Source organism: Saccopteryx leptura, chromosome 4 (assembly GCF_036850995.1).
Source record: "Saccopteryx leptura isolate mSacLep1 chromosome 4, mSacLep1_pri_phased_curated, whole genome shotgun sequence".
In the NCBI taxonomy this organism is placed as follows: Eukaryota; Metazoa; Chordata; class Mammalia; order Chiroptera; family Emballonuridae; genus Saccopteryx; species Saccopteryx leptura.
The window spans coordinates 33,519,154-33,542,559 of NC_089506.1; the positions used below are offsets into that span (position 1 = coordinate 33,519,154).

At 45.3% G+C, this 23,406-nt stretch overlaps 1 protein-coding gene across 9 annotated transcripts in view; it reads right to left on the bottom strand.

Moving 5' to 3' along the window:
• Positions 1-23,406, bottom strand: part of SLC20A2 (solute carrier family 20 member 2) — a 110,494-nt gene that overhangs the window by 5,061 nt on the left and 82,027 nt on the right. For all 9 annotated transcript variants that reach the window (XM_066380424.1, XM_066380422.1, XM_066380420.1 and 6 more), the window contains 5 exons: positions 19,847-19,963; positions 13,982-14,185; positions 12,316-12,907; positions 4,250-4,435; positions 3,072-3,156 (listed from right to left, as the gene is read on the bottom strand). In XM_066380424.1, coding sequence (XP_066236521.1) covers positions 3,072-3,156; positions 4,250-4,435; positions 12,316-12,907; positions 13,982-14,185; positions 19,847-19,963 — 1,184 coding nt within the window. The remainder of the gene's footprint in view (positions 1-3,071; positions 3,157-4,249; positions 4,436-12,315; positions 12,908-13,981; positions 14,186-19,846; positions 19,964-23,406) is intronic.

Genomic DNA, 23,406 nt, shown 5'->3' on the forward strand with positions numbered 1-23,406 from the left:
TTTTAGGGTCCTAATAACATAGGTACACATTTATTCACTACAGTCCTGTACAAACTGCATATAAATCCCTTACTAGCACCTCCTTATTATAATATAAATATAAATATTGGGGGAACGACAAAGATAACCATATAGAATGTAGTTTTATAGGCATTTTATAATTTCATCTATTTCATACATATGATAGAGTCTAGTGTTATTAGCAAAATTAGTTGGCTCAGTTATAACACTTCACTTTATACCTCAGTATAGGTTAGCTTACAAATATAGTTCATTAAGAAACAATAACAACCTAGAAAAACCAAACTTGTTTTTTCCTCAGATCTTTCAACTGGTGTGAAAAAGTTTACCTTCATTAGGCTTGCTCAAGTGCAAGGTTAATTATTAAAAAGACAGTGTAATGTTTATTTTCAAATAGTCCAAAAGACTATTTATGCCTACAGCAGGGGACCCCAAACTACGGCCCGCGGGCCACTTGTGGCCCCCTGAGGCCATTTATCCGGCCCCTCGCCGCACTTCCAGAAAGGGCATCTCTTTCATTGGTGGTCAGTGAGAGGAGCACATTGACCATCTCATTAGCCAAAAGCAGGCCCATAGTTCCCATTGAAATACTGGTCAGTTTGTTGATTTAAATTTACTTGTTCTTTATTTTAAATATTGTATTTGTTCCCGTTTTGTTTTTTTACTTTAAAATAAGATATGTGCAGTGTGCATAGGAATTTGTTCATAGTTTTTTTATAGCCCGGCCCTCCAATGGTCTGAGGGACAGTGAACTGGCCCCCTGTGTAAAAACCCCTGGCCTACAGCGTTCAAACCCTATCTCCGTGGGAAGGCACACACTTAGAAACACGCATTTCCTGCAGGCTCCCACACATCACGGTGCAGAGGCTGAGGTGGAGTAAGGGGCAGATACCTTTTCCTTCTGTACAGTATTGTTTGATATATTTCAGTGAACATGTGCTCTTTCACAGTTTTTATGTAACTGAAATTAGAAAAATAACAATGGTAGGAGAATGGCAGGAGCAGCCACCTTCCTCCTCTGTAACTGAGACGCAAGCAGGGCTCGGGGCCACACCGCCCACCTGGACCTCAGGCGGCCACTCACTAGCTGTGTCCTCATACTGGACAAGTTAGCTTTTCAGTGTCCTCACTGGTAAAACTGGAGTAACATTAGCACCCACATCCGAAGGTTTGGGGAGGACTAAATAAGTTAATTATGCACAGTGCACTTAAAACAGTGCCCAGCAGAGAGCACTTGCCTCCCACCCACCTTAGCTGTGGTTGGTGACCATGACTCCGTTTATCATTACAATTCGGAGGGGAGAGCATGCGGTGAAGGTTCTATCACATGTTAAATACATGACCCTGGGAAAGTGGCTTACCTCTGGAAGGCTCTGTTTCCTTATCTGTGAATTGGGAATACCTGTACCAATTTCACAGGGTTGCTATGGGAATTAACAATGTATTTTGCATGTACTATAAAGCCCTAAACACAGTGCCTGGTGCTCTATATATACTCAGTAAGTGGAAGTAATTTTTACAATGAAAATTTGTAGAAACAGAAGTTATTCTATATTCTGTAGCAAAACAGGAAGAAACAAGAAAAAGAAAAAAACCATCTCCAATAAGGCTGGTTCTCCACACTGCAGAGCTCTCGTTAGCTGGTCCACTAAAGATACTCCCATCAGTGCTTCCTGGACTTAACTGTTTGAAGCACCAATCCATTTGCATCTGTTTGTAAACAGAGTGGCTGGAGTTTTTAATTGTGTGTCAGTGCAGATAGATGGCTGCTGGTCCTGGTGCATCACACACAGCAGGTACCGATGAGTTTTTCCTGACTGATACAAGAAATGAACCTAGGTAAAATCTGGAGGTGACTTTTGCTTTGTTGAAGTTAGGGAATATTTTGTATAGAGAAGGCCCACTGCAGATGTTTTAGAATTTTCCGCCCTGGCCGGTTGGCTCAGTGGTAGAGCGTCGGCCTAGCGTGCGGAGGACCCGGGTTCGATTCCCGGCCAGGGCACACAGGAGAAGCGCCCATTTGCTTTTCCACCCCTCCGCCGCGCTTTCCTCTCTGTCTCTCTCTTCCCCTCCCGCAGCCAAGGCTCCATTGGAGCAAAGATGGCCCAGGCGCTGGGGATGGCTCTGTGGCCTTTGCCCCAGGCGCTAGAGTGGCTCTGGTCGCAACATGGCGACGCCCAGGATGGGCAGAGCATCGCCCCCTGGTGGGCAGAGCGTCGCCCCATGGTGGGCGTGCCGGGTGGATCCCGGTCGGGCGCAGGCGGGAGTCTGTCTGACTGTCTCTCCCTGTTTCCAGCTTCAGAAAAAAAGAAAAAAAAAAAAAATTTTCCAGACCTGGGTTATCAGACCCGGGTTCTAGTCCTGGCTCCCCTCTGAGTGACCTCAGATAACTCCCTGAGAGCCACAGAGCCTGTCTCCTCTTCATTCACCTTTAAGGTTCCTTACGGCTCCAACGCTCCACCCCTGTAGCAGGGAGTTCCCCCCTGCACAGCCCTTAGTTTTAAAGCACTGGGCAGTGAGCGATAGTAAGCATTACCCTGGATTTGGAATTTACTCAAAGGCAATACAGTCTCTATGGCCATCATGTAAGGAAAAAGAATGGAAACAACTCTTGTACAATTCCACTGGGATGGTCCCTGCTTATCTCTAGGTCCACTGTCAACTCCCAGTCCCCTGCAATGGGTTGGAACTGAGTGGCATGCCCCCATTTGAGCTTACGGATATGGTTAGCGCATACATGACTTCAGTGCAGTCCACTGTGGAAACAAGAGAGAAACAGGACAATGGGAGAGTGATGCACAGGTCAGAGGAGGGGATGCTCTGGCCAGGCACGCCCTGGAAAAGCAGGTCTGCAGGCCAGAGGGCCGCAGCGCTGGGCAGGAGAGGCCGCCACGTCCGTCTGACAGCTCGAGCACACCCAGCGCACCTGGCGATGATTTTTCCCACCAACAATAACACACAAAGCGCAACCGGCTCTTCTCAGACTCACTGGGAGGCTGAGGATGCGGACTGAGCGGGCAGCCCAGAGCAAGGGTGCGGGCGGGGCCTACCTTGCAGTGGGTGGTGCTGACCGGGAGCCCCACGTTGGAGGCGACCACCACAGTGAATGCCGAGGCCAGCTCAATGGTGAAGCCGCTGTGGAGGGAGACAGGACACACGTCACAGGCGCTCTTTGTGTCAGCCTCGCTGACACCCCAGGGGTGCCAAAGTCTCACCAGAACATTCTTTGAATCGACTGTCGACTTCTGACAGGGCCAGATGACATTAATAGAACAAGAAACTGTGGTACAATGGCAGCGATTCACCCAGAGGCTCTGCCTTACCCTGTTTCCAGCCCTCAAAAGACTTGTTTTTCTGGTATGTTTTCAAAACCCACACACTGTAGGAACTGGGTCACAAGTTCCTGCTGTGTAAAAACGGTCACTTAGTCGTTTCTGAAGTGGCATTTGAAAAACGATACTCTCATTTAAAAAATGTGTACTTATTACCAAAAACGTGAATTTTTCCTCAGATTATAAAAGAATCATTAAAATTAATTTCAAGAGGGAAAAGATTACTTACAAATAGGTTGTTCGAAGGTTTTAGTTGTATCCTTCTAAAGTTCTCTTGTGAGTTTGTTATTTTACCCTAATCTAGCTACAGATGAGAAAAAAGGGCACTAGGACTACAGAGAAAACCACGTGGGAGGGTCTCGGGACCCCTGGGAAGACAGAGGCTGGGGGAGGGAGGACCCAGAGGAACTGCAGGAGGGTGGCAGGTGAGAGCTGCTTCTGTCCAGTAGGTGGCACTGGCGTGGCGGGGAACTTTCAGGACTGGCAGGCCCTGGGCCCTGGGTGTGGACTGCATCCCCTCCCTCCCACCCCGCGCTGGGTAAGACGACCAGTTGTGAAGAAGGCGGCTGCACGATGGGTCCTCCTCTTTCCCTCCTGCTCTGCTGTAGCTTCTCCTTCCTTCCACCTTCCTACCCCTCTCATTTTTTCTCCCTCATCTCAGTGCCACTGGGGATGAGGGCCCAAGAGTGCATGCGGGAGGGCAATGATGGGGGGCCAGCAAGGTGGGGTGTGCTTACCCTCTGCCTCCTCCACACAGCGACTCCCAGCTGCAGAGTGGCTGTGCTGAGGGGGTCTGGGCATAAGAGCAGCATGAGACTTAGGACTCTCAGACACATCAACTCTGCGCAGGCCTCCCGGGGCCAGCCCCACCATCCAGCCTGCACCCTCTGGCTTACCTGGATGGTGTGATTGGAGTGAGGTCTTTCCCCATGGTCTGGATCACTCTTCTTCCCCAAACCCAGAGCCCTGTACAAATTCCAACGCCTCCATAAAACAGCAGCCAGACAGGGGTAGCTGCTTCTTGTAGGACTGCACCATGTTCATAAATCAGCCACAAAGCTACCAGGGGACCAATGGCATTACTGGGAAAATAAAAAAAAGTAGACGAGATTATACAAACATTGTACATACAGACAAATGACAGCACACAACATGCAGTGACTTCTCAGTCTTGAAACTAGCCCTTAGTGTATTTGCAGCTTGCCTATGTAGTCTAGTGGTGATAAAAGTGATTTATTAATTTTTTTGTTGTGGTAAGAAAAGTAACAGAAAACTGACCACTTTAGCCATGTTTAAGTGTACAGTTCGGCAGTGTCAAGTATATTTTCCAGAAACAGAAACAGATCTCCAGAACTTTTTCATCCTGCAAATCTAACTCTCTAGCCAATAAACAATTTCCTTTGCCCCCTGTCCCCAGCCCCTGGTAACCACCACTTTACTTTCTGTTTCTATGACTCTAGACTACTCTAGGTGCCTCATATAAGTGGAGTTATACAGTATTTGTCTTTTGAGACTGGCTTATTTCATGCAGCATAATGTCCTTAAGGTTCATCCACATTGTAGCATGAGTTAGAATTTCCTTCCTTTTTAAGGCTATTCCACTGTATGCATATACCACATCTTTATCCATTCACCAACTGATGGACACTGGGTTGCTTCCACCTCTTGGCTATTGTGAATAATGCTGCAGTGAACATGGGTGTACAAATATCTCTTTGAGACCCCCGCTTTCAATTTCTCTGGGTGAATAACCAGAAGTGGGATTGCTAGATCATAAGGTAGTTCTCTTTTTACTTTTCTGAGGGATCTCCGGAGTGTTCTGCATAGTGGTGGCATCATTATGCTCCACTAACAGTGGAACTCTCACAGCTAGTTTCTCCACATCCTCACCAACACATGTTATTTTCTGGTTGTTGTTTTTTTAAATACTAGTCATCTTAATGGAGCATGCAATTTATCAATTTTTTAGACGTACTGAAAAAAATCACAATAAGTGGACACAAAACTCAGGTTCTTTTTTTCTTCTCTCTCCCCGCATCTCTTCCCATTTTCACTGCCAGCATTGCTGCTAAGATCAGCTACCAGTTTTTAGCAGCCATATCAGGTTCCACATGGAGGGATCACAAACATCGCCCATCAACTTGTCCTCACACCCACCCTGCAAACTAGGGATTGTCACTCCCATTTTAATGAAGAAACCGATGCTAGTCATGTAACTAGCAGGAGGCAGGGCTGGGACATGAGCTCGGACTCATTCAGGGGCTCACATCCTTTCCTCTAAACCTGCTATTGTCACTCAGACCCTTGGCAGCAACACATTGACATTTTAGGGAGCAGCTACAGCTTTTTTTTCAAATTTATAATTAAGACCCCATTTCTTTAGAGCAGGGGTAGTCAACCTTTTTATACCTACCACCCACTTTTGTATCTCTGTTAGTAGTAAAATTTTCTAACCGCCCACCAGTTCCACAGTAATGGTGATTTATAAAGTAGGGAAGTAACTTTACTTCCTAAAATTTATAAAGCAGAGTTACAGCAAGTTAAAGCATATAATAATAATTACTTACCAAGTACTTTGTGTTGGATTTCCGCTAAGTTTGGCAGAATAAATCTTTATAAAACTTACTATAGTTAAATCTATCTTTTTATTTATACTTTGGTTGCTCCGCTACCGCCCACCATGAAAGCTGGAACGCCCACTAGGGGGCGGTAGGGACCAGGTTGACTACCACTGCTTTAGAGCAATTTAAAGAAGGTGCAGGGGTTTCCTGTATAATCCCTGGCCCTATGCATGCATAGCCGCTTATTATCAACATCCCCAAGATGAGAATTGATATCTTAAGAATATTGAGTTTTCCTATCCTTGAACATAAAAAATCTTTCCATCTATATAGTTCTTTGATTTCATTCACGTAGTTTTCCACATTTCACTCTATGGGTGCTAATGTAAATAGTATTGTGTTCTATTTTTTATTTATTCTTTTCAGGACACAAAGTTTTCTTTAAATATTTTTTGGGGGAGGGATACCACACTTCTACTCAACTAAGAGAAACACTTTAACAGTACGAAGGTCTCTTATTTCTTTACACGTATCATGCCATGAACTCATAGAGCAGGGCGCCAGCAGCTCCGGCTCCTTTCCACGGCTGTCACCAAGCGTGCTTCTCCGGGTGGGGCCGGCTGGCACTCTGGGGAGCCCTCTGGCTTCCTTCCTTTTCTGATCATTTTCCTTCACACTTCAGGATGCTATCTCGGCTCTTGGAGTGCTTCATATGATCAATATGTATATTAATTCTCTTGGCAAGAATCTTGCCCTTACGGTGTTTGTTTACAATAATGCCCACTGCATGCTGGGTGACAATGTAGACTCTCCCAGTTTTGCCATAGTAACATTTGTGGGGCATTCCTTCTGGAACAATGCCCATTCCCTTGATGTCTACAATATTACCATTCTTGTAGATTCACATGTATGTGGGTGGCCAAAGGAACAGCTCCATGTTTCCTAAAAGGCCTAGAGAGCACATAGCAGGTGCCTCCCCTCTTTCCCTTTGTGTTAGTCATTTTGGCTAATTACTGGAAGATGGAGGTTCCAGCTGAAAAGTAGTAGTACTGTGTTTTTTTTTTTCTTTCTTTCATTTTTCTGAAGCTGGAAACAGAGAGAGACAGTCAGACAGACTCCCGCATGCGCCCGACCGGGATCCACCCGGCACGCCCACCAGGGGCGACGCTCTGCCCACCAGGGGGCGATGCTCTGCCCATCCTGGGCATCGCCATGTTGCGACCAGAGCCACTCTAGCGCCTGAGGCAGAGGCCACAGAGCCATCCCCAGCGCCCGGGCCATCTTTGCTCCAATGGAGCCTTGGCTGCGGGAGGGGAAGAGAGAGACAGAGAGGAAAGCGCGGCGGAGGGGTGGAGAAGCAAATGGGCGCTTCTCCTGTGTGCCCTGGCCGGGAATCGAACCCGGGTCCTCCACACGCTAGGCCGACGCTCTACCGCTGAGCCAACCGGCCAGGGCTAGTACTGTGTTTTAAATTTCAAATTCCACCTGTTCATTGTTGGTATATATGAAAGTGATTATTTTTATATATTAATCTCATATCCCAATACCTTGCTATAATTGCTTATTAACTCAGGAAGTTTCTGTTGATTCTTTAATATTTTCTACATAAACAATCATGTCACCTGTGAACAAATATAATTTATTTCTTCCTTCCTTAGTATACCTTTTATTTCCTTTTCTTATCCTATTGCATTAGCTAGCACTTTAGTATGGTGTTGGAAAGGAGTGATGAAGGGGACATCCCTGCCTTGCTCCTGATCTTAGTGGGAAAGCTGAGTTTCCCATCATTAAATATGATGTTACTTGCAGGTTTTTTGGAATTTTTTTTTTAAGCAAGAGAGAGAGAGACAAACAGGAAGGGAGAGAGATGAGAAGCATCAAATCATAGTTGTGGCACTTCAGTTATTCATTGATTGCTTTCTCATATGTGCCTTGACCAGAGGGCTCCAGCTAAGCCAGTGACCCCTTTGCTCAAGCCAGTGACCTGGGGTTCAAGCCAGTGACCTTGGGCTTCAAGCCAGCAACCATGGGGTCATGTCTATGATCCCATGCTCAAGCCAGTGACCTCACATTCAAGCTGGTGAGCCTGCACTCAAGCCAGTGACCTTGGGGTTTCGAACTTAGGTCCTCAGCGTCCCAAGTTGATGCTCTATCCACTGCACCACTGCCTGGTCAGGCTGGAAGTACTCTTTATTAAGTTGAAGAAGTTCCTTTAAATCATAAATAGGAGGTAGATTATGTTAAATGCTTTTTCTGTATCTACTGATATAATTTTAAATTTATGGATTACTTCAATTGAATTTTGAATTTTTAACTAGCCTTGCATAATTGGGATAAATTTCACTTGCTCATGGTGTGTAATTATTTTCATACACTGTTGGATTCAATTTCCTAATACTTTGTTGAGGATTTAAAAATCTATGTGTATGAGAGATATTGGTCTGTAGTTTTCTTGTAATGTCTGTCTGATTTTGGTAACAGGTTAGTACTGGCTTTATACAATGAGTTAGTATTGCCTCGGCTTCTATCCTCTGAAGAAGACTGTATGGAATTGATACAGTGTCTTTCTTAAATGTTGGTAGAATTCACCAATAAACTCATCTGGGCCTGGTGCTTTCCTGTTTTGGGAGATTATTAATTACTGACTTGATTTCTTTAACAGATATAGGCCTGTTTAGATAGGCTATTTCTTCTTGTGTGAGTTTTAGCAGATTGTTTCATTCAAGGAATTGGTCCAGTTTCATCTAAGTCATCAAATTTGTGGGCATGGAGTTTTTCATAGTACTGGTTTATCTTTTTAATGCCCATAGGATCTATAGCAATGTTACTTCTTTCCTTTCTGATATTAGTAACTTGTTTTCTATCTTTCTTCTCATTTAGCCTGGCTTGAAGCTTATCAGCTTTATTGCTCTATATATGCTCTACCACCTGACATATCTGAGCAGGGCTAGTTCTAGTCTTTAAGTGTATTAAGGTATGTTGTATAGTCCAGAATGTGACCTGTTTTGCTGAATGTTTCGTGTGAGCTTGAGAAGAATGTGAATTCTCTGTTGCTGAAGTCTGTAAGTGTAAAGGATGAACAGTTGACGATGGTGCTGTTGGGGTCAGCTATGTCCTCCTGCTGGATCTGGCCGTGTCTGCTCTGTCTGAAATTAATATATTTAGCTACTTCTTTCTTTTGACTAGTTCTAGCATGATATATTTTCCTCCTCCCATTTATTTTTAACTTTTATGTGTCTTTAAATTTAAAGTGGGTTTCTGCTCTGGCCGGATAACTTGGTTGATTAGTGTTGTTCCAAAGCACAGAAGTTGCCAGTTTGATCCCCAGTCAGGGCACAGACAAGAACAGATTGATGTCCCTCTCTCTCTACCTCTCCCCCTCCCTTTCTCTCTAACATCAATAAATAATTTTTTTTATAAATTATTTTAAAAAAGAAAGTGGATTTCTTACAAACATATTGTTGGGTCTTGTTTTTTGATCCAGTCTGATAATCTCTGCCTTTTAACTGGTACATTTATAACTTTCTTTTTTTTTTTTTTTTACAGAGACAGAGCGAGAGTCAGAGAGAGGGATAGATAGGGAGAGACAGACAGGAACGAATAGAGATGAGAAGCATCAATCATCAGTTTTTTGTTGCGACATCTTAGTTGTTCACTGATTGCTTTCTCATATGTGCCTTGACCGTGGGCCTTCAGCAGACCGAGTAACACCTTGCTCAAGCCAGCGACCTTGGGTCCAAGCTGGTGAGCTTTTTGCTCAAGCTGGCAACCTTGGGGTCTTGAACCTGGGTCCTCCACATCCCAGTCCGACATTCTATCCACTGCGCCACCGCTTGGTCAGGCTTTTTTTTTTTTTTTAGATTTTATTTATTGATTTGGGGAGAGAGAAAGTTGAGGGAGAAACAGGAAGCATCAACTCATAATTGCTTAGGTAGACACTTTATCCACTGCGCCACCAAAGAGCAGGCTTTTAGCTAGTACATTTAGACTACTGACATTCAAAGTGATTTTGACATAGTTGGGTTAATATCTATCATATTTGTTGTTCTTTTCTGTTTGTTGCCTTTGTTCTTTGTTCTATTTTGTCTTAAAAGAGTGTTTTATGATTCTGTTTTCTCTCCTTTCTTTTTTTTTTTTTTTGTATTATTTTGAAGTAAGAAGCGGGGGTAGGGGGTGGAGGGAGGGAGGCAGGCAGACAGACAGACTCCCACATGTGCCCAACTGGGATTCACCCAGCATGCCCACCAGGGGGTGATGCTCAGCCCCTCTGGGGCATCGCTCCACTGCCATCGGAGCCATTCTAGCACCTGAGGCAGAGGCCATGGAGCCATCCTCAGAGCGTGGGCCAACTTTGCTCCAATGGAGCTTTGGCTGCAGGAGGGGAAGAGATAGAGAGAAAGGAGAGGGGGAGGGGTAGAGAAGCAGATGGGCGCTTCTCCTGTGTGCCCTGACCGGGAATCAAACCTGGGACTTCCACACACCAGGCCGACATTCTACCACTGAGCCAACCGGCCAGGGCCTCTCCTTTCTTAGTATATCAGTTATACTTCTCTTTTTAACTGTTTCTACCCCAGGGTCTCCCTGGAGTCTTGAACTCTCAGACTTGTCTCCACTGAGCCTCTAGGAATTTGTTACGGTTCAGGTTTCCTACAGGGCCCTTGTTCCCACAGCAGTTTCCACTCGTGAGCCTCTCCTCTGTGACTCCCTGTATTTGTCTGTATCTCCAATCTCGGGTGCAGCGCTTTGTCCTGCTTTGTCCTGTGTCCTTCTCTCTCTTCTGGATCTAAAAAGAGCTGTTGATTTTTCTGCCTGTTCAGTTTCTCGCTTGTCTTTAGGCTGGAGCGACAACTCCCAGGCCCCTTCCATGCAGAACTACACCCAGGCTTTCCGCGGCTTCGGTTGCTCCAGCCTCTTCCCCTCCCCCCATCCGAGCTCTGTGTGGGCACAGTGTGGGCTGACAGTCACACAGCAGTGGCTCTCCAGGCTGTTTCTCTCTAGCTGTGTTATTCCGGGCAAGAAATGACACATTTCTGAGATTCCAATTCCCTATCTTTGATGGAGACCACTGATGACCTCAAACGGCTGTTTTGAGAAGGATTAGAATAAGTTACAAATAGTTCAGCACTGAGGCCTGGAATCAACTTAATAACACTTTGTTGAATGCACAGAAGCCCCCCAACTTCACTGCCACATTATTGTTTCTAGAACACTGCTTTTATCAGACTGTATCCTTACTCAAAAGCCTCAAAACCAGCGCCCAAAACTATAAGCAAGTGCTCTAAACTCTGGCCTCGAAGTGCTGTTGGGGTGCTTTTATACTTTACCAGCTATACGTATTCTTCTCCCTAAGTGGAATTTAAGCTCCTGAAGACAGGGACCTAATTCATAACACTTTGCTAGGACCAGCCCTTCAATAAGGAATTTTTGATAAGAAGAAGAGGAGGAAGTGGGATGGATCTGGGGACAGGCAGTCAAAAAATTAAGATAGGACAGGACATGGTGCCTTAAATAAAACACCACAGAACACTGAGTGGAACAAAAGATGTCTAGGCCTCTTGTCTGGCACAAAGAGTTTTAAAAAAAGACAGAAATGCAGCCGTAGCTGGGTGGACAGTGTACAGAAACCTGTGGGTGTAACGTGGAGAGTCACAGAACTGGGCAATAAAAAATGCAACAGTAGCACGTTTTCCTGATTTGGACGGAAAAATTAGCCCTGCATAATTATAATATTAGTAATAGTGGGAAGGTATAGATACTGGTTATGGTAAGAGCATAGTCCTAAGTACATTAAATAAAGCATCTCATGTAATCCTCATGAAAACCCATGAAGTTGGTACATTTGATGCCCCCCCCCCCCCCATTTTACAGATTGGGCTACTGAGGCTGCGGGGAAATCAAGTGACTCGTCACTGCTGCCTGGCTAGTGCAGAGAGAGTAGAGACTGTACATATTATTCCTACATATTCTGGGCCTCCATGGTCTGCACTCTCCCTCAACGGCCTCCTTGCTCTTCCAACAATACACCAGGCATATTCCTGCCTCAGGCCTTTGCACCTGCTGTTCCCTCTTCCTGAAATGCTTTTCCTGCAGACACTCACATGGCTGGCTCCCTCCACCCTTTCAGGTCTCACTGAGCAGTAAGCCCTTACTTGAACAGCGTATCCAAGACTGCAATACCCAGCAGACCCAATCCCTTCTCCAGTCTTTTCCCCTTTAACCTGTGTCACTGTCTAGCCCATCACACAAGCTGCTTCGCTGACTTGTTTACTGTCTGTGCCCAACCCACACCATGACTGGCAGGGATTTTTGTCTGCGCTGGTCGCTGCTGTATCCGAGCACCCAGAACGGTGCCTGGCACACGGCAGGCCCTCGATATATACTTGTTGAATGAATGTCCTCACCTCACATCATTGCCACCATGTGCAAAGGATCCAAAACAGGCAGTGAGAACTTGCAGAAAATGGAACAGCAGGTGGACCTCGGCCGTGTCTTTCTCCTCTTTCTCCTCCTCGGTGGGGTCCTCCCGCGGCTGGCCGGGCTCCGTCAGCTCGGATGCCAGCTTCATTTCCACACCTCCCTCCTCCGCCTCTATCTCAGCCTCGGCTACCGCGTTGCAGTAGCTCGAGTAGCTGTCATAGCGAAGTCTCTTTTTAGAATAGGACACAGTGTCACCCACCAGCTTCTCACTGTCCTCCGGGGCAGAGGACGAGTCAGCAGCTTTGAAAGTCGCGTGGACGGGCATCCCACAGATGGCCGCCGTGTAGCACGTGTAGCTGTTATTCCGCCGCAGGAACCTGTAGTTGTTCTCTGGCGCAGGCTTCTCCTCGGAGCCCCTGTCCGTGTGAATTCTGTGCAGCAGGTCTTTGTAGAGCCCCGAGTCCTTGTGCACAGTGTGGTACACGTGGCCGTCGCTCCTCATGTGGCCGTCAAAGCCGAACGTGCCGTTGGAGATGGGGGACTTGGTAGAGCCGTGGGTCATGGAGAGGGCCCTGCCTGGAAAAGGGTTGAAGAGTGTTACTTTCTAACCCTTTGCATATAAACCACGTCTGGGAGGAAATACTCCTACTGTCTCACGATGGCGTTCTCTGGGAGGCTGGATTATAGGTAATTAAAAATTTTCCCCATGTGCCTTCTTTTCAACATTGACTATAAAGGACGTGTAATATGGGTAAAATAAAAAAGGAAACTTGGAAACATACTACAAAGGGGTAAAACTAATAATTTGGTATTTTAAAAATGATGTTATTTAAGTTCTCCTAAAAAGCGTCTTCCAGAAGAAATTCCCACAGCATTCTTTCCTGATTCTAGTAACCAATAAAGGGAAAGTCCTTAGAGGGAACTTATTTGAGAAAACTTCACATGTAAGGGGCAAAGCCCAGCTTACTGAGAGACAGACACTCCAGGTGCTCCTTACAAGGCCGGCCCTGACTGCCAAAGGCAGTATGTGTCAGATCTGTGGGGCAAAAGTCATTTGCTCTCTCTGGGCCAAATCGGAGACCACACCTGCAGAGAGCGGGTGCCAGGGCCTCGCCCGCAGGGAGGGCGGGAGCTGCCCGGACAGGCCTGGCAGAGGCTGGCGCTCGCCCATCACCGACTACAAGCGCTACGGGACAGCAGGGAGCCCCAGAACAGTCTTGGGGTTTCCTGAGGTTTCTGAGATTACGGTGGGAGACAGCCTTGGTTCCGGTGAGGCTTCCTCTCTGCGTCTTTCACGCCCCTGGGGGGGAGGGGGCTGGCCAGGCCGGTCCTCAGCAGTTAGGTAACTGCAGCCTGCAGAATCCGCACAGGCAGCTGGCGAGGGGCAGAGGCACCACGTGTGCTCCCTGGCGCCACGGCAGGACTGGAAATAGTTCTTGGAAGAAAGGCACAGGACAAGAGTAATCCTGCTCTGCTGACTGAAGGCTCGGTCTCCTGAGGCCTCTTGAGCCCCTGGGTTTTCTCAAGACACTAAACTGGGCGACACTCTGGTGCCCTGAAACCTCGCCACCCACATTCAGGCCGAGCTGCTTGCCCTTGAGGAGCTGCCCTCTGCCGTGGTGCCACCTGAGGCCTCCGCGTGGGTCTTACCGTAGGAGGTCCGGGGGTGGTTGACCACGGTTGTGACTTCGGGGGCCGCGGGTGTCTCCCCGGCTGGCCCCGTGAGGGGCACGGTGCTGTCGTCACTAGCCTTGGCGCCCGGCAGCTCTTTGAATACTGGGGACTCCACTTCCTGAATCTTACTGAGGCTTTCATCAGAGACTTGTGATAAAGCACCTTTTTTTTGTAGTTTACCTAAAGAAAATATAGTCATAGCTGAAAATTTTGAAAGAATTTGTGTTATTGAAAAATACATATAAAAATGAATATTTATAACTTAGTACCTACTTTGGAGACAAAAAAGTTACAGGTAGATAGAGAAAATGGAGAGTTTGATCAATTATCTGGGAAACTGAAGCCAGAAAATCAGCTGCTGAGGAAATGATGGGGGCGTAGAGCCTGAATTATCTCATCAAAATCAGCAAAACAGCCTGACCAGGCGGTGGCGCAGTGGATAGAGCGTTGGATTGGGATGCCGAGGTCCCAGGTTCAAGACCCCGAGGTCGCCAGCTTGAGCACGGGCTCATCTGGTTTGAGCAAAAGCTCACCAGCTTGGACCCAAGGTTGCTGGCTTGAGCAAGGGGTTTCTCGGTCTGTTGAAGGCCCGCAGTCAAGGCACATATGAGAAAGCAATCAATGAACAACTAAGGTGTCGCAATGCGCAATGAAAAACTAATGATTGATGCTTCTCATCTCTCTGTTCCTGTCTGTCTGTCCCTGTCTATCCCTCTCTCTGACTCTCTCTCTGTCTCTGTAAAAAAAAAAAAATCAGCAAAACAGAGAGGGTTAGATGTGACCCCCAGGGTCCCTGTCCAGTGCTCACACTGTCATTCTATAACCATCTAAACTGGCTTCTGTTTTCTTAAACTAACCTCAGAATCACTGAAATGTTTATCCTTTTTGTCTTCACAGGTTTATTATAGTATGTTTGGTTTTCTTCTGTTCAGTAAATTATTGGTCTCAGATTTCTTCAGGTCACTAAATCTTAGGGAACAAGTAAATCATTTTCCTCAAAAAACATGAACAAACAAATAAACCAGAGAGATCCTATTTCCTTTTAAAATCCTTTAAACAAAGGGGGGATCTTTATAAAAAGGAATTTTAAAGAGTGACCACACTCTTCTTAATCAAATCTGGTATGCACGGCTGCTGATTCAATGAGCCTGCTCCCTGCAAACTCTCCTGAGCAGTCTGTGAGCTCTCAGCCACGGAAACGAAATGGAAACACTCTTCCTGGTGCCTCTGCCGTGCGCGCTCACACATCCTCTCCATCCCTATCCCTGCCGAGCTACCTACCAAGCCAGGTAAAGACGCTAGTTCTAAACTAATTTCTGTTATATAAGACAGGGAACAAGAAATGTACATACAGTTACATATCATCTAAATGAGAGAAGATATTTGTGTTGACTATAATCATTAAGACCAAAATTGTTAACACATGGGTCAGGTATTATTTTCAGCATTTTATTAATGGGCAAACTGAGGCACACAGAGATCAAGGCATTTGCCAAGGTCACACAGCTAGTAAAATACAGGCAGGTTAGCTCTGTGTTGCATGCCCTTACCCACTAGTCTGTCCTTAAAATAACAGAACCGGAAATATAATATATGGCATTGACAAAAAATATCTCCTAGGAAGCCAGGATAGGAGCAATGTCAGTTTCCTGTTGTGACATTATAGCCTAACTCTGGAAGGCAAAGACTTCACAGTCCAGTTGACAATTAGGTTCAGCTATTAGGGAAAACCTTTAAAAACTCAAAGCATTTAAGAATAGTGTATCAAACAGTAGGATGTTTGGGGAGGCTCATCTTAGGCTAGTACTCAGTGTGAATGGAGGACATGCTTTTTATTCTCCATAGACAGCAGGGAGCGGCTGCCCGGGAGAGCAAGAACCAGCATCAATGTGGCTTCGCTATTTAGTCTGAGGTATCTGTATGAATATGGATTTTTTATTATTTGTTTTTTAATTTACATGCAGTAAATGGTCTCCTGATCCTAACACATGTCTAGGCTTGTGTAACTCACATCAGTCAGGATGAAGAAGAGTTCCATCACCCCACAAAGCTCCCTTGTGGTCAGACCCTTTGCCCAAACCTATGTACCTTGACAACCCCTGACCTGGTCTCTATCTCTATATTTTTGTCTTTTTCAGGATGTCATATAAATAAAACCAAAAGATACTTAATTTTCTGAAACTGACTTCTTTTACTTGGCATAATGCCTTTGAGATTTATCCATGTTGTTACAGGTATCAATAGTTCCTTCTTTTACATTGCTGAGTAGTATTCCAACATAGGGATGCACCATCGTTTGTTTATTCACTCTGTGGACAGTCTAAGTTGTGTCTAGTTTTAGCTAATCACAGATAAAGCTGCTATATATTCAGATCCATATTTTTGTGTGAATTTAAATTTTCATTTCTCTAGGGTAAATACCTAGGAATGGGTAAGCGTATATTTAATCCTATCACAAAAAGCCAAGCTGTTTTCTTTTTTTCTTTTAATTTTTTAAATTAATTAATTTATTTCTTTACAGAGACAGAGAGAGAATCAGAGAGAGGGACAGATAGGGACAGACAGGAATGGAGAGAGATGAGAAGCAGCAATCATTAGTTTCTCGTTGCGACACCTTAGTTGTTCATTGATTGCTTTCTCATATGTGCCTTGACCATGGGGCTTCAGCAGACCGAGTAACCCCTTGCTCAAGCCAGCAACCTTGGGTCCAAGCTAGTGAGCTTTGCTCAAACCAGATGAGCCCACGCTCAAGCTGGTGACCTTGGGGTCTCGAACCTGGGTCCTCCGCATCCCAGTCCGACGCTCTATCCACTGTGCCACCGCCTGGTCAGGCGGCCAAGCTGTTTTCTTGAGTGGCTGTCCCACACTGTATGAGAGCTACAGCTGCTCTTCCTCCTCATCAGCACTTAGCACTTTTTTTTTTTAAATAAAGCCATTCAAGTAGGTGTGTAATGATACCTCCTTGTGATTTTGTCTTCCCCTGGTGGCTAATGATGTTGAGTACCTTTTCATGGACTTATTTGCAGTTCATATATTTTTTTTGGTGAATTATTTGTTCAAATGTTTTGCTCACTTTTTTAACTGGGTTGTTTTCTTAGATTTCTTTATCTGTTATGAATAAAAGTCCTTTGTCAGGGCATTTACAAACATTTCCTCCCATTCTAGAGTTTGTATTTTCACTCTCTTAATAATGTTTCTCACAGAGTAACAGTTTTTAATTCTGATCAAGTGCAATTTACTAATATCTTTTATGAGTTATGTTTTTGGTGTCATATCTTAAAACTCCTAACCCATGGTCACAAAAGATTTCCCTGATTTTTTCCCTAAGGTCTTATTGTTTTCTAGTTTATATTTAGACCTATGATGCATTTTGAGTTAATTTTTTTTACAACGTATAAGGATTAGGTCAAGGTTCTATTTTTGGCATATGGCTGTCTAGTTGTTCCAATACAATTTGCTATACAGGCTATTCTTTCTCTATTGAACTGGCTTGGTTCTTTGTTGAAAATCAGTTTGTCATATTTGTGTGGGTCTATTTTTGGACTCCATTCTGTTCCAGTAATCTAGATGTCTATCTGTTTACTGATACCACAGTGTCTTATAGCTTTATAGTTAGTCAAAGTCAAGTAGTATGAATCCTCCAACTTTATTCATTTTCAAAATTGTTTTGACTTTTATAGTTTCTTTGCCTTTTATTATAAACTTCTTTTTAAGTGAGAAGAGGGGAAACAGAGAGACTCCCACATGCACCCTGACTGGGATCCACCCAGCAACGCCCATCTAGGACCAATCCTCTGCCCATCTGGGACCATTGCTCAGCAACTACGCTATTTTTAGCACCTGAGGTGCAGGCTCCATGGAGCCATCCTCAGCCTCTGGGGCCAACTTGCTTGAACCCATCAAGCCATGGCTGTGAGAGGGGAAGAGAGGGAGAGAAAGAGAAAGAAAGTGAGAAAGAAAAGGAAGGGATGAAGAAGCAGATGGTTGCTTCTTCTGTGTGCCCTGACTTGGAATCAAACCTGAGACATCCACACACTGGGCCAATGCTCTACCACTGAGCCAACTGGCCAGGGCCTCATTATAAATTTTATAAATCTACAAAATATCTTGCTGCCTGCAATTCTTATTTAAATTGTGTTAAATCTATAGGTCACTATGAGAAGAAATGACATCTTTGCTACACTGAGTCTTCCAATGCATGAGTATGGTATGCCTCATCTGTTTTGGTCTTCTTTGAAATATGGGTTTTCAAATTCAGATATATCCATATTGAAACACAATTGTAAGGTCCACTGTGAGGCCAAAAGTAAATACTTCTTTCGAGAGCCATGTAAAGACATGTGGCCTCAAGGCTTGGAATTAGTTTTGTTGCTAGTGATAAGAAAGCAGCTCTGGCAGCTTTCTAAGCTATATTATTTCTCTTTCTTTAAAAACTGTTTTTCCTGAGATATAATTTTATTATTATTATTATTATTATTATTATAGTGAGAAGAAGGGAGGCAGAGACAGACTCCCGCATGTGCCCTGAAGCCCACCAGGAAGCCACCAGGGGGTGATGCTCTACCCATCTGGGGCCCTTGCTCCATTGTAACCAGAGCCATTTTTTAGTCACTAAGGTGGAGGCCATGGAGCCATCCTCAGCGCCCGGGCCAACTTGCTCTAACCGAGCTATGGCTGCAGGAGGGGAAGAGGAGAGAGAGAAAGAGGGAGAGAAGCGAAAGGGGGAGGGGTGGAGGAGCAGATGGGTGCTTCTCCTGTGTGCTCTGACCGGAAATTGAACCTGGGACTTCCACACGCTGGGCTGGTGCTCTACCACTGAGCAAACCGGCCAGGGTGAGATATAATTTACATACAATAAAATTCATACATTTTAAATGTGCAGATAGGTGACCTGTGACAATAAGTGAGTACACCATCTAGCCACCCCCATTATGACAGAGTACACTTCCATGTCCCTGCACAGTTCCCTCCCGCCCTTCGCACCTGGTCTCCTGCAAGCCCCCACTGGCCGCAGCCACCAGTGATTGCTATCTGTAGATGAATTTCCCCTGGAGTCGTACCGTGTGTACTCTTTGGTATCTTCTTTTGCTCAACATAAGGTCTGTGAAATCTGTTCTGTTGCTGTGCCTGTGGTGGGTAGTTCATTCCCTGTGTTGCTCAGTAGTCTTCTAATGTATGAGTACACCGCCATCTGGCTACCTGTTAACCTGGTAGTGAGCATTTGGGTTGTTTCCAGTTTGGGGCAATTAAACAATTGGTGTAAAAGTATTTTCATGAACATACATTTTTATTGCTCTTGGATAAATACCTAGAAGTGGAATTACTGGGTTATATATATGCTAAGTGTATACTTCACTTTATAGGAAACTGCTAAACTAATTTCCAAAGTGGTTGCACCACTGTACAATTCACCATAAATAAAGAGAGTTCACTTCTTCACTAACACTGGATATCGCTAGTCTTTTTACTTTTAGCTATTCTTGTGGGTGTGAAGTGAGTGAAGTGATACCTTACTGTGGTGTTTATCTGCATTTCCCAGAGGACTAATGCTTTTCATCAAGCTGGTGGAACTTAACTGCACAGCTAACTTCCAGTTATCCACAGCAACGAGGACACTGCTGCTGACCTTGGCCATAACTTACTAACAAAAAGCGTGAGCCAGAAAGAGGTCAGGAACCAGGAGACAAGGACTGGGCACGTGTCTCAGTGTGTGTCCCGGAACTACCCGAGCCTCCACTGCCTGTTAGTGAGGATAACTGGGCACGGCATTAGGAGGCGTGGGCACCAGGGGGCGGGGCACCGGGAGCACTGCTCCGCGCAGGAGAACGAAAACGCGCTCACCTGCAATCTTCCTCCGCATCCACGGGCACACGAAGAGCCACACGAAGAAGGCGAACAGCAGCGCTACCCCAAAGGAGATGAGCACGATGGCCCAGATGGGGAGGACCAGACCGAGCACTGAGGACAGAAACGACAGCGGTGGTCTCAGTGGACACTTTCCGAAAAGGTCAAGCCCCATGTCAACATCCTTTCCCCTAACATAAAACCAACCATCTAGGATTTGTATTTAATAAAACTCATTTTTAAAAAGTGCTATACTTTTGGGGATAGAAAGCTGTGTGTTTAAGACCCACTTTGCCTTGTGAATATGTGGTTAAACTGGTCAGTAACCTCATTATTAAAATTTTACCAATTTTGGCACAAGCGGCATACTAAGTTGAAATAGAACCATTTACATCTTAGCTCAATGTCTAAATTCCCGAGCGAACAAGCTTGGCTGAGGCAGGAGTCCGCCACCCCGTGTCCGGCAGCCAGCCGTCTCCCATGGCTGGGAGAGGCGAGGTCTGGACCGGGCGCCGAACCGCAAGCCGCGGCCTCTCCTGTCCTCTCACTAGTCAGCAGCCCGGCTTTAAGTGGACATGACACTCTGACCACACACATAAATCTTTCAAAATATCAGCTTAGGAATAAAAGCGTTTTTTAAAAGGATATTGACCTTCACACTTAACTCTTCTTTGCTGTGTCAACTCATGGAATTACAACTCAAAAAACCCCTTTCCATTAAGAAGGCAACGAGGCCCACCAGGTTACAATGACATTAGCCAAAAAGGGGTGGGTGTGCACACGGTTCAGGAAGATGTGCTTTCCGAGCACTGTAATGTCTCCAGAGCTCATCACTCCACGTTTTGTAGTCTTTGGTCACTGGTGGCAACAAGCACATTTCACACACATTCCCAGACGTACGACTTTAACATGCATGCTTGCACAGGAACGTGCCACAGACATACCTATGACAGCATTACTTGTAATAGCAAGAATTTGTAAGGCAACTGATACATGCGTCATTATGGAAATGTGAAACAATTATAGTTTTCAGTCATAAAAATGAGATAGATCTGTATGTGCTGATAAGGAAAGAGGCCCAAAGTCTAGCTCAGTAAAAAAGGCTGGGTGGATAATAGTATGCACAGTATGAGCCAATTTATGTTTTAAAAAGATAACCCACATTTATATTCCTACCATATACATGAATATATAGCAAAAGTTCTAGGAAGACACAATGGTAACTCCTGTGGACTGATGGGCACTTGGAAGGGGCTTTCACTTCTTACTACAAATACATTCATACTGAGGACTTTGAAAATACATAGTAGACATGTCATTTTGTAAATTGTTAAAAGTTTTTAAAAAATTAGAAGAGTGAAGTACTTAAGACTTTGTCCTTTGATCAAATCTTTAATGATTGCAAACTTGTTATATCATCAACCACTTTATACATACAAGCCAACTAGAATTATTCAATTAAGGTATTACTAACCACTTTGGTAATTGTAAGAGGTAGAATAGGTAGGTAGCACTATAAGGGAAGTGAATCAGCATATATAAATGAGAAAAACAAAAAACCAGAATTGCCTAGCTTAATTATAGCTAAGGGTATGGTGGGAGTACAGACACTTTAGGGGCTAGACTGTCCACTTCCAAACTGCTGGCTCCATCAGAGAGCTGGGGACCCGTGTGGGGCTGCGCGGGGTGGGCCAACAGCCAGCTCCAGCCCCGGCTCCGCCCCAGAACCCGAAGCTTGGAGCTGCTTGTAAAACCACAGGGCTGACCTCACCCGGCCATGCTCGTGGGCCATGGCTTCTGGCTCCGGCTTTCCATCTCCATGTCAGCGTCTTAATACTTAATACATGTGACAAAGGATCACTCCAAAGCTGTTTCTTGCCAAACTGAATGGTAACTGTTAATTACCAACATCAAACTGGCCGACTAACATCAACATGCATCACTCGTACAGCTTGAAAGTATCTGGTTTTAGGAGAGGATTCCCCTGTTTCCTTTGGTCCCTGGGTTAGGTTGACGGTAACATCATTAGCTGTGCTACTTTTGACTTCACTGTGTTAACCTGATCTGAGAGGCCAGCCCTGAGTACCGCGGGGAGAGAGAAGCAGTCTGGGAGGTGTAGAAATGAGTGAAAGCCGCTGGTTTGCAGGCCCTACCTCCTTCCACTCACGCCAAGCAGAGCTCACAACAGAAGCAAGAAGAGCTGCTGGTGGGCTTCTTCCCAGGCCATCTGCACGCTCCCTGCTGGGGATCCCAGAGGGTGTGAGGACCAGCATCCAAAACGTAAAAACTGAGGTCGGTTATAAGCTTTGGATCCTTTTCTTAGACAAGAAGCCACAATGCCACCTATTCCTTGAACCTTTACTGTCAGAACCGCCTTTGCCATTGGTCTGGCCTGGGATTTGGCCAGAAAGCTCTTAAGTCACCCTCCCAGTCACAAGAAATTGAAGGGAGGACAGAGAATAAACACCGAGGGCGGAGGGGGTGGGAGACAGGGTAACACATCCAGGCAAGAGCGTGAAGGAGTGCAGAAAAGTAGGGGGAAGTCGTGGACAGTGAGTCAGAAGAGAGGAACAGAACGGGGGCAGAACTGGGCTCTTACCAAATGGTTCCAGCAAGTCAGGAATGTAACAGAACATCAGAAGAACACGAGGAGTTACTTCAATTTCATTTATAATTTTTTCAATTTACCGATTCATTTGAGAGAGAGAAAGGGTGAGAAATTCTTGTATGTGGCCTGGCCAGGGATCGAACCCACAACACTGGAGCTGCTTGTACCAAATCAGGGCGATGCTATAACCAACTGAGCTACCTGGCCAGGACACAAGGATTTACTTTTAAAGTCTGCATATGAGAAATGTAAGTTGACAGTTATGTTATGAATAATTCTAAATTATACTAAATACATGAAGTCAACTTCCAGGGATAAAAACTAATTACAAAACTTCAGCATAGAAAAATGCTGAAATCAACATACAGCCAAGGAAGAATGTTTTTTCTTCTAAAACTGTTAAGGTTGACTTACATATAACAAAATTTTTGACAGAAACACTTTATATTCAATTGTCTCCTCCTGAGGATCTCAGAATGTTTTCCAACCATCACACCTTGGGAGGGCACTAAAGCCTGCACCCCCTTCCCTCTGAGGACAGGCAAAGTAGGACACAGCCTGCACGGCTCCGGAGCCCTCGGCCAACAGCCGCTGCCAGGAACCAGGCCGGGCACTCCACCAGCCCTCCGCTCCAGCCACTCAATGGCCTTTCATCTCCAGCCTTTTCCACTCTCTGAACAGCAAAGATATGATGAATAGTGATTAGCTCTAACCTCAGGCATCTCTCCATCCTCTTCCAGATCCCCCAAAGATCAGAGGACTCAAGTGACTCAGGGAAGAAGTAAACAGAACGTTTTAGAAACGAGCACGGTCTCCCAGAATCATCACTTTAATTTAATTAATTAACTAATTTAATTGATTTTTAGAGAGAAGAGAGGGAAGGGGGGGGCGGAGAAGTGGGTAGCATCAATTCATAGCTGCTTCTCGCATGTGCCTTGACCAGGCAAGC